This window comes from Canis lupus, chromosome 30 (genome assembly GCF_003254725.2).
Source record: "Canis lupus dingo isolate Sandy chromosome 30, ASM325472v2, whole genome shotgun sequence".
Lineage (NCBI taxonomy): Eukaryota > Metazoa > Chordata > Mammalia > Carnivora > Canidae > Canis > Canis lupus.
Window position 1 is genome coordinate 2,009,359 of NC_064272.1, and position 12,243 is coordinate 2,021,601.

At 38.0% G+C, this 12,243-nt stretch overlaps 1 protein-coding gene across 32 annotated transcripts in view; it reads left to right on the forward strand.

Annotated features, from left to right (window-relative positions):
* Window positions 1-12,243, forward strand: part of FMN1 (formin 1) — a 433,877-nt gene that overhangs the window by 78,084 nt on the left and 343,550 nt on the right. For 2 of the 32 annotated variants that reach the window (XM_025473327.3, XM_025473331.3), the window contains one exon: window positions 5,454-5,710. The exons of 29 other annotated variants lie outside the window; for them this stretch is intronic. In XM_025473327.3, coding sequence (XP_025329112.1) covers window positions 5,454-5,511 — 58 coding nt within the window. In that variant the 3' untranslated portion in view covers window positions 5,512-5,710. Of the gene's footprint in view, window positions 1-4,745; window positions 4,925-5,453; window positions 5,711-12,243 lie in introns of those variants that run through there. One more of the 32 variants, XM_025473325.3, reaches the window with a different exon arrangement.

Here is a 12,243-nt window from a genome sequence, read left to right on the forward strand (position 1 = left end):
CTGTAATCTTTCTTTTTCTAGTTTGTCCTAAACTTTTAGATGGACTTCTTAGTATGCCTTTGAGAATCTCTTTGTTTGCAGAGGGTATAATCAATGGTTCCAAAAAGACTGGATATTAAACTGTGGTGAAAGTCATTAATAAAGCAAATAAGAGAATTCCTTAAGTTTTAATTGCTTAGTGGGAACTTGTAATTAAAACAGAAGAAGCTAAAGTTTCCCATGAAGGAATTGGGCAAGGAGTCAAATAATTTTAAGTTTGTAAGCTATGTTTTGAGATTTAAAAGCATTAAGGAGACACATGAGCATGTATTCACATTTGCTCAGAATTCATATAATTTCATTTTATGACAAAAATCAGAATCAGAAAAAGTCTGTCCAAATTCACAACACATCATATCATTATTTCGATTTGAGGAAACAAAGATTTTCTTTCTAGGAACATAGAGGAGGGTATTATTCCCTTTCCCTACTACCCATCCCATCACCAGTAACTTAGCCTAGATAAAGAAGAGGCATTTGAGTACAGGGTAGGTAAGTCTGAATTTTTTTCTTTATAGTCAACCACTAATTTGTTATATGGCCCTCAGTATGTTTTACAACCATTGTTTGCTATAGTGGTTCTTCCTTTAAGGAGATAAAGTAGTGTGCCCTTTCTGTCTCATCAAAATGGTACAAAAATGCAGTTTGCAATATGATAACTATCTCCTTAGTAGGTGTAGGTGAAGCACATATCAGAAATTAATGTTGTTTACTTACTGGAATCACAGCAGAACATTTTTTAACTTTAATTTCTTGTTCTGTATATCTATTAGTTTTTTGTATCTGTTTTTATTCTGAGGTGGGCTCAACAAATTTATTGAGGAGCAAGGAACAAACATTGAGTTCAATCCATAGTTGAGATCTTCCAACAGCAGATGTCAAGATTAAATAATTTTCGTGGGGGAGAAGCTGTTCAGTAGCATACCCTAGTTAAGTAAGAATACTCTAAGAAATGAATGTACCTTGTAAATCTCACTGCACCTGTATTTCTCAAAATGCCAGTTATCAAAATGCACCTATGGTTTCTGTAACTTTCAAATTTTAAATTACTCTCACAAAGATGCAGGATTTCTACATTGTCTTCTTTATGGCAGGAAATTACAAACATGTTTGTTGTTATTGCCAGAATCTGAGGGCGTATAGCTTCTAGCAGTGGCACCTGGATGTGTTTTCATTCTGCTTTTTGGAGTGGGGGTTGGGGAGTGCTTAGAGATGGTAGAGGGGAGTAAGTTCTTTGCCAACACTCAATAGTTAAAACAGATTTTGGGCAGTCTGGGTGGCTCAGCAGTTTAGTGCTGCCTTCAGCCCAGGGCGTGATCCTGGAGACTGGGGATCGAGTCCTGCATGGAGCCTGCTCCTCTCTCTCTCTCTCTCTCTCTGTGTCTCTCATGAATAAATAAATAAAAATTTTTAACAAAAACAACAGTTTTTCCTGCAGTAGTCATCCAGAAACTCTACTAGTAAAGACTTGTCCTCTTTTTTTTTTTTTTTTTTTTTTTTTTTTTAGACTTGTCCTCTTTGACTACTGGAATGTTCCCCAAACTAGACCTTTTATTTTTTCCTCATGCTATACTTACCCTTTCCTCTTGATATCTAAGTGACATGCCTGGATCTGAGACTAACTTTATTTCAAGTAGAATATTTCTCAGTGTCTGCAGGATCATCCATTAGCTCAGTTTAAAGTGGGTCATTGACTTTAGCTCCATATTTCATTGATTGTGATAGTAATAGCAATAATATTGGTGGTCATAAAAGATTAACAACCATTTATTGAGTGCTATATAAAGTACCTTAAATGTTTCATATATTTCAATTCTCACAAAACTCTTGGGGAATCTCTACTTTATGACAAAGAACCTGCTCAAATGGATGTGTAGAGTAACACTTCTGACTCTCCAAGGCCTATACATTTCCCACTGTTGTGTATCTTTCGTGAGAAAAAAAAATCGTATCTGGTATTATTTATCTTTGCAGCTTATAACCATGTTTAGACTTCAGTATGAATTTCCCTTCTACAACTGCTTTATCATGGGCAGTTTTGCTGGGAGAGTTTGGAATGGAGTGCCAAAGAGTGAGCAGAAGTAATTTAATTGTGGGAGGTTGAATGCACATCTAGATTTTCCCATGTTTTTCCCTTGGGTGAAACAAGAATTAATGTGAGCCAAGGATACTTTGAAATAGCTAGAGGGTTTTTCCAAACAGATGGAAAATTTGGCTTACAGACTCTGTAAGTGAACTCCAGTAAAAAAGTTAACCTAGGTCTCCATTGTTTTTGTTTTTTTCCTGTAAGATGGGAATTCAAGGACTAGAGCTAAGGAAGATCATGGGTCTAACCAAACATCAGGGACATTGCTAAAATTTGGGATGCCTTTTTTATGATTAGATCTCTAGTCTTCCTATGTCTTCCTATATTTGTCTTTAAGAAAATGAACACACAGCCCAGAGCCACCTGAGAAATTTAGTGTTACTATTATTGCAAGCAGGTGTGTGAGAGGATCTAGTGGAAATGAAGAGCAATGCAAACGAATCTGCTGGTAGAGGGCCATTGTAACCTGAGTTAAGTCTATAAAATCATCAGCTGTGGGGCGCCCGAGTGCCTGGGTGGCTCAGTTGGTTAAGTGCCTGACTCCTGATTTCAGCTCAGGTCTTGATCTCAGAGTTGTGAGTTCAAGCCCTGTGCTGGATATTAAGCCTACTTAAAAAAAAAAAAAAAAAAAATCACTAGATCACAAAGAGTAAAGAACCAAGCAGCAATGCGGGAAGGGACCTCCTAAGTGGTAACTAAAAACATGGCCAGAAGCAGCAGTATGAAAACTGAGGATAATTTAGGGATTAGAGAGGCAAAGAATAAGAGAGAACAATAGGTGCAGGAAAAACTGGTAAGCAGTTGTAGGTTCAGGCCACAGCAGTATTTCAGGTATTCTATGCTTCTGCTTCCTGGCTTAGTGGGAGAATCATTTGCATTTAAAAGGCAGGGTCGAGGGATCCCTGGGTGGCGCAGCGGTTTGGCGCCTGCCTTTGGCCCAGGGCGCGATCCTGGAGACCCGGGATCGAATCCCACGTCGGGCTCCCGGTGCATGGAGCCTGCTTCTCCCTCTGCCTGTGTCTCTGCCTCTCTCTCTCTCTCTCTCTCTCTGTGTGTGTGTGACTATCATAAATAAAAATTAAAAAAAAATAAAATAAAAATAAAAGGCAGGGTCGAGGAGGTGGTAGGGAGGGCTGGCAAGACATCAAGTCTCTCTCTGATCAAAATATTTCTGTGACTTGAGGATGAAATCCAGCCTCCTTAGCAAGGCTGTATGCACGTCCTTAACCGCCTGGCCCTTGCCTGACTCTTCCATAAGCAGCCCTCGTTCTAGTCATATGGAAACACGTGCCATCTGTTGAGCACACATGTTCTTTTATGCATACATGTCTCTTCTGATTTGCTGCGTTAACTCTTATTCATTCTTCTGGTATCAAGTATTATTTATCCTGTGAAGTATCCCATCCCAGACCCCAATGCCAATCCCAACCACTCCCCTTGGGACTGCCTTAGGTACTTGTGCTCCTTATTCCTCTCCTTTATTGTACACTAACAAGAAATTTATTTACTTTTTCATTTTCCCTCTGGAATGCTGGACTCCTCAAAGGCAAAGACTTCTTTTGGTTATCTTTGTCTTACATGATTCAGTGCTTGGCACACTAGGTGCTTAATCAGTATTTTGATTAAATGGCTAAATGAAGTTTTGATGACAGTGTAAATATTACTTGTTAAATCAATACACTGATCATGCATTGAATTTAAGATGAGCACAGGTCACATACTTTCTAAGGTATGTTTGGTGACCTGAGCCCTAAACTTTTCAGTGGGTGGCTGAACATTAACTATGGAGATGTTTACATCTTTCCAGTCAAACGTGGAGAGGTGAAATAAGGGAGAAAAATGAAATAATTTCTAGAAGTCGAAGATCTTACATTTATCATCTTTTAAAGTAGGATTGTTTTCTTTCTTTTAATTATGGTGCTTTGTGGGCATTTGGGGCATACATTCATGCATCCAGGCAATGAGAAATACAGACTTTCTAGCTCAAGTGAAACATGGTAGCAACCATTCCTTTTTCTTTACTGGCTGTGCCGAAGAAAAGAGCACTGTTGATCATGTGGCAGGGGAAGGAAATCTTAAGTGCTTTGGTTATGAGGCAAGGAGACGCTCACGTTTGCGTGGTATTCTTGTGGTGTACACAAACAAGCAGCTGGATGAGTCAAATGGTTGAACCAACAGTGACTTGTTCCAGAAAAGGCACAGATGTGACAGAGACGGGCTTCTAGAAATCTAGTCATTGCACATTGCATGTTCAACTCCTTTGTGAAAATTTCTTGGCAAACATTCAGATTTTTCTTTCTGTGTATTTATATTTAAGTTCAGAAAGTGAGAGTCCAATTATTTCTTCTTCTATCACTGCCCCGCAGTTAAGACTCTTAGGATATGGGGCACCTGGGTGGCTCAGGGGTTGAGCGTCTGCCTTCAGCTCAGGGCGTGATCCTGGGAGTCCCGGGATCCAGTCCCACATCAGGCTCCCTGCAGGGAGCCTGCTTCTCCCTCTGCCTCTGTCTCTGCCTCTCTCTGTCTTTCATGGATAAATAAATAAGATCTTTAAAAAAAAACAACCAGATTCTTAAAATACTTTGCTTAGAGTCCTGAGCTGCTTAATTCTTCCTCCTAGGACAAGCAGGGGCTCACAGAGGGAATACCCACCAGGGATGGACTGGGCAGAGGGTGTGGAGCCTCCTATCATCATCTGCAGAGCATCACTACAGACTGCCCAGGGCAGAGCAGTTTCAGAGGGAAGCCAGGCTGACATTCTGAACAAAACTATGTAAAGAGCAGGAAGGTAGAAAAGAGGTAGGAAACCAGTTTAGGAGACCATCTGAGGAGAGCTCACATGGGAGGAGCTTGACCTGGACTTGGACTTGTGGGACCTGAGCCATTCCTGGACTAAGGAGCAGACCCTGGCTGCTTACCCGTTGGGCCACACTTGTGGGTGAAAGTGTAAGGAGAATAATTAAAGGGACAGTAGAAGCAGTTTTTGGTCAGGGTTTTATTATTACAGCAAGTTCTCTTTGAAATATGGTGCTACATCAGGGACCTGAACTAGAAGGGGATGGTCTGGGAGGAATCAGGGCTGGAGGAACTGCCCCGGCCGTGGGACCCGCTCTGACAGGGAGCATCCGAAATCACATCCGCAGTGGTCAGAGCAGGACAGTAAATCTGTGTTTGTGGTTGGGGGGTGGTATTATCCTATCCTGTCTAGGAGGGGAAGAAGGGTAACAGAATGGAGACAGTGGCGCTATTGAACTTGGGGTATGAGGTGGGCTGTAGAGGAAGGGACCTCAGTGTATTGATGTAGGGTGATTTTTCCATTTTTTTGCAGGAGCCCAGGTATCGACTGGAGTATGACAACAGAAATTGTGTCACAAAAGAAAGACTAGAACAAAAGTATATAGTATTCATCCCTGAATATGGGGGCTTTGGCTGACTGTTTCTTCTTCTACTCATAAATATCTTCTAAATCCTCAATGTAAGAAAATTCTGACTTAATAATGAAGAATAAAAATATTTTTAACTTGAGAACATTTTTATTTATAGATTTTAAAAAAGATTTTATTTATTTATTCATGAGAGACACAGAGAGAGAGGCAGAGACACAGGCAGAGGGAGAAGCAGGCTCCCAGGACTTCGGGATCACATCCTGAGCCAAAGGCAAATGCTCAACCACTCAGCCACCCAAGTGTCCCTATTTATAAATTTTTAATAATTGAAATAGAGGTGACATGTAGTATTGTGTTAGTTTTAGTACACAACATAGTGATTTGACGATTATGAACATTACAAGTGCTCACCATAATCGATGTAGTTAGCACCTGTCACCATACAAAGTTATTACAAGATTATTGATTATAGTCCCTATGCTGTACTTCTGATCCCTATGAATTATTTTATAACTAGAAATCTGTACCTCTTAAGCCCATTCACACTTATCTCCCATCCCACTTTTCTCTGGCAGCCATGTTTGTTCTTTGTATTTATGAGTCTGTTTCTTTTCTTTTCTTTCTTTATTGTTGTTGTTTAGTTGTTTGTGGGTTTGTTCATTTGTTTTGTTTTTTAGATTTCACATAAAAATGAAATCATAAGGTATTTGCCTTTCTTTGTCTGCCTTATTACACTTAGCATGATACCCTCTAGGTCCATCCATGTTGCTATAGATGACAAAATAAAACTCATGACTGAGTTTTATTCTACTGTGTGTACCACATCTTTATCCATTCCACTTTCAGTGGAAAGTTAGACTGCTTCCTTATCTTGGCTGTTGTAAATAATGCTGCCGTGAACATAGAGGTTCATGTACCTTTTTGAATGAGTATTAAACGATAAACTTTTTAATGGGTAAATTGGAGGGATCTTAAATTTCACCAGCTTCACAGTTTTGCTTCATTTTTATTAACTACTAATTTAAAGGTTAAGGGACTTGGATAGTTGAAAACATTACAGGATTCAAACTTTCTACTATACTAATTTTGCTTAACTCCTACATGGAACTTGATTGAATCCATGTCAAGGAGCCTGCTGTCCCTTCAGGGAACCCTATGTCAGAAAGTAAGTGATCCATTAACAAATGATGACATAGTACACAGGTCAAGCTCTGGAGCAAGGCATCCGAGTTACACCATTGCTTTTGAGATGTAATGTATTTAGAGGTACGTAGGTCTTGAGGGTATTAGACATTTTGATTCTACTTTACTTGTAAGGATTTTGTCTCTTCATCCCCTGTATATGCAGAGGCACTGTGAAAAAAGACACACTCTCTCTTGTCAAAGTACCTAATAAATTGGAGGGTTGTATTAGCACCACTCTCCCTTTGACTCATTCCTTGACCACCCACACTGCTGAGGGCAGCTGTAACGTGGAAGCTGAGCCTTTCTGACAGTGTGAACACAGTAGCTGGAACCCTCAGATCTCTGCTCTGAATGGTCTTTCATTTCTTGCCCTTGTCACATCACTTCCTAGAAAACCACACTCTTGGCATCTGTCTATATACTCCTATTACTTAAGTATTAATTAAAGATAATGTGATTACTTAACTTTTGGGTATGAGTTCTAGAACAAGGACAATATCTTCAGCTTGTATAGACTGAGCAGCAATGGTTGCTGGTTACCATGTACTTGACCAGTACTGGGAGAAAAACCTGCCAGTCACTTACTGACCTGGAGTTTTGGTGACCACCTTGTTGCCTCTGATATCATCAGTGTTTTTTTGTGATGGAGTTTAAATTAAGACCGGTGCCTGAAGTTCTTCCCCACATGTACCCAGTGTTCTTCCTTTAGGCATCTCCAGGGAACCTTTTCATTTTATTGGATTGCTGTGCTTACTACTTGTTTAATGGAGCAGTAACAAATTCAATTTTTTTAAATTAAAAGGATCATATAAGAAAACTGCTACAGAAAACAAAAAGATGACAATAAAAATCTTCCACAATCCAACCACGTCAGTTCTTTTCTTAGAGATAGGTGTTTTAAATGACTAAGGTCATTTATTTTATACTTTATATACTTCCTTACCTACCTATGATTTTTTGAAACTTTTTATATTTCTCTATAAGCTTACTAACTACAGTTTTATGATTTTAATGGATGATTATCTTCTGTCATGTAGATGAATCAAAATGTTAAATCCATTGTTAGACATTTAAATTGTTTCCAAGTTGAAACTAATAGAAAGTACTGTGGTTGGCATCTTTAAACACCTAGTTTTTTGTCTCTTTTAAATAATTTCTTTAGGAGGCACCTGGATGACTCAATTAAGCATCTGCCTTCAACTCAGGTCATGATCTCGGGGTCTTGGGCTCCATGCTAAGCAGTGAGTCTGCTTCTCTTTCTCCCTCTGCCCTCCAACCTTCCTGCCCCGCTTATGCTCCTCCTCAAATAAATAAACTAAAATCTTAAAAAAATAATTTATTTAAATTTGTAGAAATATAAGAAATAAAGATATGTGAATATTTTGTCTGTGCTGTTCTTCCCAAAAAATGACACCAATATATAATACTACCAACTTACATGAAATGGTTAACTCACAGGGTCTTTAAAAAAAGAGCAGAACAGCTTTATGGAGATGCAATACATATGCCATACAATTCACCCATTTAAAATGTATAATTCAATGGTTTTTGCTAAATTCACAGAGATGTGCAACTATCACCACAATCAATTTTTGAACATTTCATTATCCTCCTTAAAAACACAACTCTCATTAGCAGTCACTCACCATTTCTCAGTTCTCTCCAGCCCTAGGTAAACACTAAGTTACCTTCTGCCTCTGTCGATTTGCCTGTCTGGACATTTCCGTTAAAATAGAATCATCAATAGATGGTATCTGTAACTGGTTTCTTTTACTTAGCAGAATGTCTTCAAGATTTATCCTTTTTATTGCCAAAAAATATTCCACCATACACATATAGCACTTTTGGTTAATCTATTCATAAGTAGATGGAGATCTGGGTTGTCTCTACCTTTTGGCTATTACGGATAATGCTACAATGTATGTTTATGTACAAGTTTTGATGTGGACATGTGTTTTCATTTCTCTTGGGTACATACCTAGGAGTGGAACTGCTGGGTCATATTATCATTCTATATTTAGCCTTTTGAGGAAACACTAGGTTGTTTTCCAAAACCCGTTGTACCATTTTACATCCCTACCGGCAATGTGTAAGAATTCCAGTTTCTCCACATCCTTGTCAACATTTATTATTATCCACCTTTTTGATTTTGCCATCTTAGTGGATATGAAGTGATACTTCATTGTGTTTTGGTTTGCATTTCTCAGGGTCCTTTGAAGTCTTTTCATATTTTAAATTACTTGTATAGGATGAGAGGCCTTTTGCAACATACATTAAAAAATCAGTGTAATTTGTAGAAGGCATATGCAAAGCACCATAGAAAACACAGAAATGAAACAGTTCATGGAATAGGAGGGAAGTATGACATCAGAAATAAATATAAAGTAAGAAATGACATAGCATAAAAAATTTAAAACTAACATTTGAATAGCAGTTTATAATTACCTAGCACTTATTCATGTGTATTATCTCATTTACTCTGAATAATTATTATTGTAGGTGCTATACAAAGACAGATAGTAGTCATACCTTATTGATGTTATTTAGGGTGTGTGACAGAAAACCCCTCCTCAGAAGGTAAACTTTCTATTCTATTAATACAGAATTTTACCTTTTTTTAATTACAAAGTATTTTATGGCCATTATGGAAACATATAGAGAGATTTATAAAGATAGAAGAAAACAAAACTTTCTATTATCATTACCCATAGAAAACTTACTATTAAAATATATATTTATGGTCAATTTTTTTTACTATGCTTAAATAAAATCTTTATATTCATGTAAATACATAATTTTTGACTTAACAGGTTAAACCTTTTCCCATATCTTCAAACATTTTATAAATCTTATTTTAATTATTGTGAACTATTCTGTCCAGAGAACTATCCACCCATTACTATTATTTACCTAATTTTGGACACTTGGCTTGTTTGTGATTTTTCAGTGTTTTAATAATTAACAAACATTTTTGCATAGTCTGTTCCTTTATAGTGGATTCTTAGAAGAAGAAAGTGTTAAAAGTGTAACTACTATTTGTATTTCAATGCTATGAAATTATTCCTCTAAATTTTATTTGGCATACACTCATCAGCACAGTATCCATGCACTGATTTTTTAAATTTATTCAGCAAATATTTAGTGGGAACTTACCATGTCCAGGTACGATGTGACTAACTTAGTAAACATAATAGGTGCTGTCTAGCTTTTTTAGAGTGGAGTGCCTGTTTTCCTGCTCTTTTACCAACGTTGCATGTTCTTAAGGTTTAATCTTTCTGATTTGATGGGGGAAATGTTGTATTTTATTGCTCTTTTGACTTGCATCTCTCATGACTAGTGATGTTGAACATTTCTTCATACTCACTGGTATGGTGATTTATCTTATTTTCCCTTTGCCCATTTATCCACTAAAGTCTTAGAAAAATTATAGAAACTATCATGGACTTGTATGTCATCATTCACAGGGACCTCACAAATCTGATTTACATGTTAGAGTAGTCAAGAGATGTTTGTTAATTTAATAAGATGCTTAAGTACTTTGGCTTTTAAACTAAGAACCCATCTTTATCCAGTAAAGTCTTGAAGCATACTCTAGATGGACTGTGGATCTTTCCATCTTTGACTTTTGGATAGGAAATGGATTGTGAATGATTTAAAGTTATGACAAGTTTGCTAGGTTGTTTGGTTTCTTCTTGGGCAAATCATAGGTCTTGGGGCATTAGACTAGATAACTCTGTTCCCCTTTTCTGGGAGAGGATTGATTGAAGGATTCATATTGGGAAGCAGAGTGGTAATCAATATTGTAGGCTGAGGTCACTCACAGGGGCGAAAGACAATAATGTGTGAAATTTAGAATGAATTGCTTTTTGGGTTTTGCCTGGATTTACTAAGACAGGGGAGTTCTTTGGGCAAATGCTGTTTCTTTGGGGTCTCTTTGAAGTGACCATCTAATGGATCAAAGAAAGGGCAGTTAAATCCCTCTCAGTGAGGACATCAAAAGAGGAACACAGGATATAGTTACATGTCAGGAGCCAAGTGCTGTCAGTTGACCTTTCATAAAGAGTGGGGAGAGGAATTTGGATGGTTGGGAAGGTTTTGTTATATAGAGATCTTTTTTATCCTTTCACCTTTTTTTTTTCTTTTTCTATCTTCAGTATCTTCAGGCCTGTCTTTGCTTAATCATTCAATAGCAGAGTTAGGAAATTTGAAAATAAAAGTAATGTTTTATTAATGACAGAGACTCTTCAAGTGTCTTCCAAGTGGTAATCTCATAATTTCATCATTCAAGCTCTTCTTGAAGAGCAAAGAAAGATAATCTCATTCTCTTATAAACAGATCTTTGAAGTCATTTCCTTTCTTCTTGTATGCCATTATCTCCCTTCTCTACTTGTGGGAATTAAGGGAAACATAGATGATTCACCCTTACTAATGGTTTCAGCATATATTTTAGCTCTATGTGGTTTTTCCCTCCTCTCAAAAACTTCTACGAAAGCAGCAACTATTTAGTTATCTGATGGAGTTTCATATCTCTTCTGGGTTTTTTTTGTTACATTGATGAGGATGCCAAGAAATCAGTCATGTGATAATTGGAGAGACAGAATTCTAGCACAGGAAACACCAATGTAAACACCAGAAGCTGGAGTGACGTTGTTTTATTCACAGAACAGCAAGAAAGTTGAGGTGGCAGGAATGCATGGAATAAGGGAGAAGGTAGGAGGTGGAGAAAGAGGTAGATGGGGTCAGAGTCAGATTAGGTGATTAGCCTTTTTTTTAAGGCCAGGAATTGCCGTGTTTTTTTTAATTTTATTTTATTTTATTTATTTATTTATTTTTTCTTAACTGGGATGGAAAGCTTAGCAGGATTTTGATCTGAGGAACATTGTGAGATTTTTACAAGATCCCATGCATCTATAGGAGATAGGGGTGGAAGAAGGGAGAAGAGCTGGGGGATTATTTCAGTTTGTCAGATGAGAGTAGATAGTGTCTCAGACTTGGAGCTAGCAGTATGCCAAATGGTCAGATTTGGGATACTATTTGGTGGTAGAGCACACAGGTCTTATTTATAAAGTGTATGTGGAATGCTAGAGAAGGAGAGGACCCAAGGTTTCTAATCTTAGAAACAGAGTGAATATTGATGAAAGACTGAGGAAGGGGCAAGGATGGGGGGAAATCGAAGAGTTTAGGATGCCTAACAGCCATGTACTGAGCAGCCAGTGCCTGTGTGAGATGGGAAAGAGGTCCGGGTGGATGGATTAATGTAGAAGTCACTAGAATTTAGGTGGTATTTAAAACTTTGAGATTGGGACACCTGGGTGGCTCAGTGGTTGAGCATCTGCCTTTGGCTCAGGATGTGGTCCTGGAGTTACGGGATCGAGTCCCGCATAGGGCTCCCTGCATAGAGCCTGCCTCTCCTCCCTCTGCCTATGTCTCTGCCTCTCTCTGTGTCTCTCATGAATAAATAAATAAAATCTTCAAAAAAACCCCCCAAACTTTGAGATTGAATAAGATGACCAAGGAAGTAAGTGAAGATGGAGAGGAGAAGGGGGC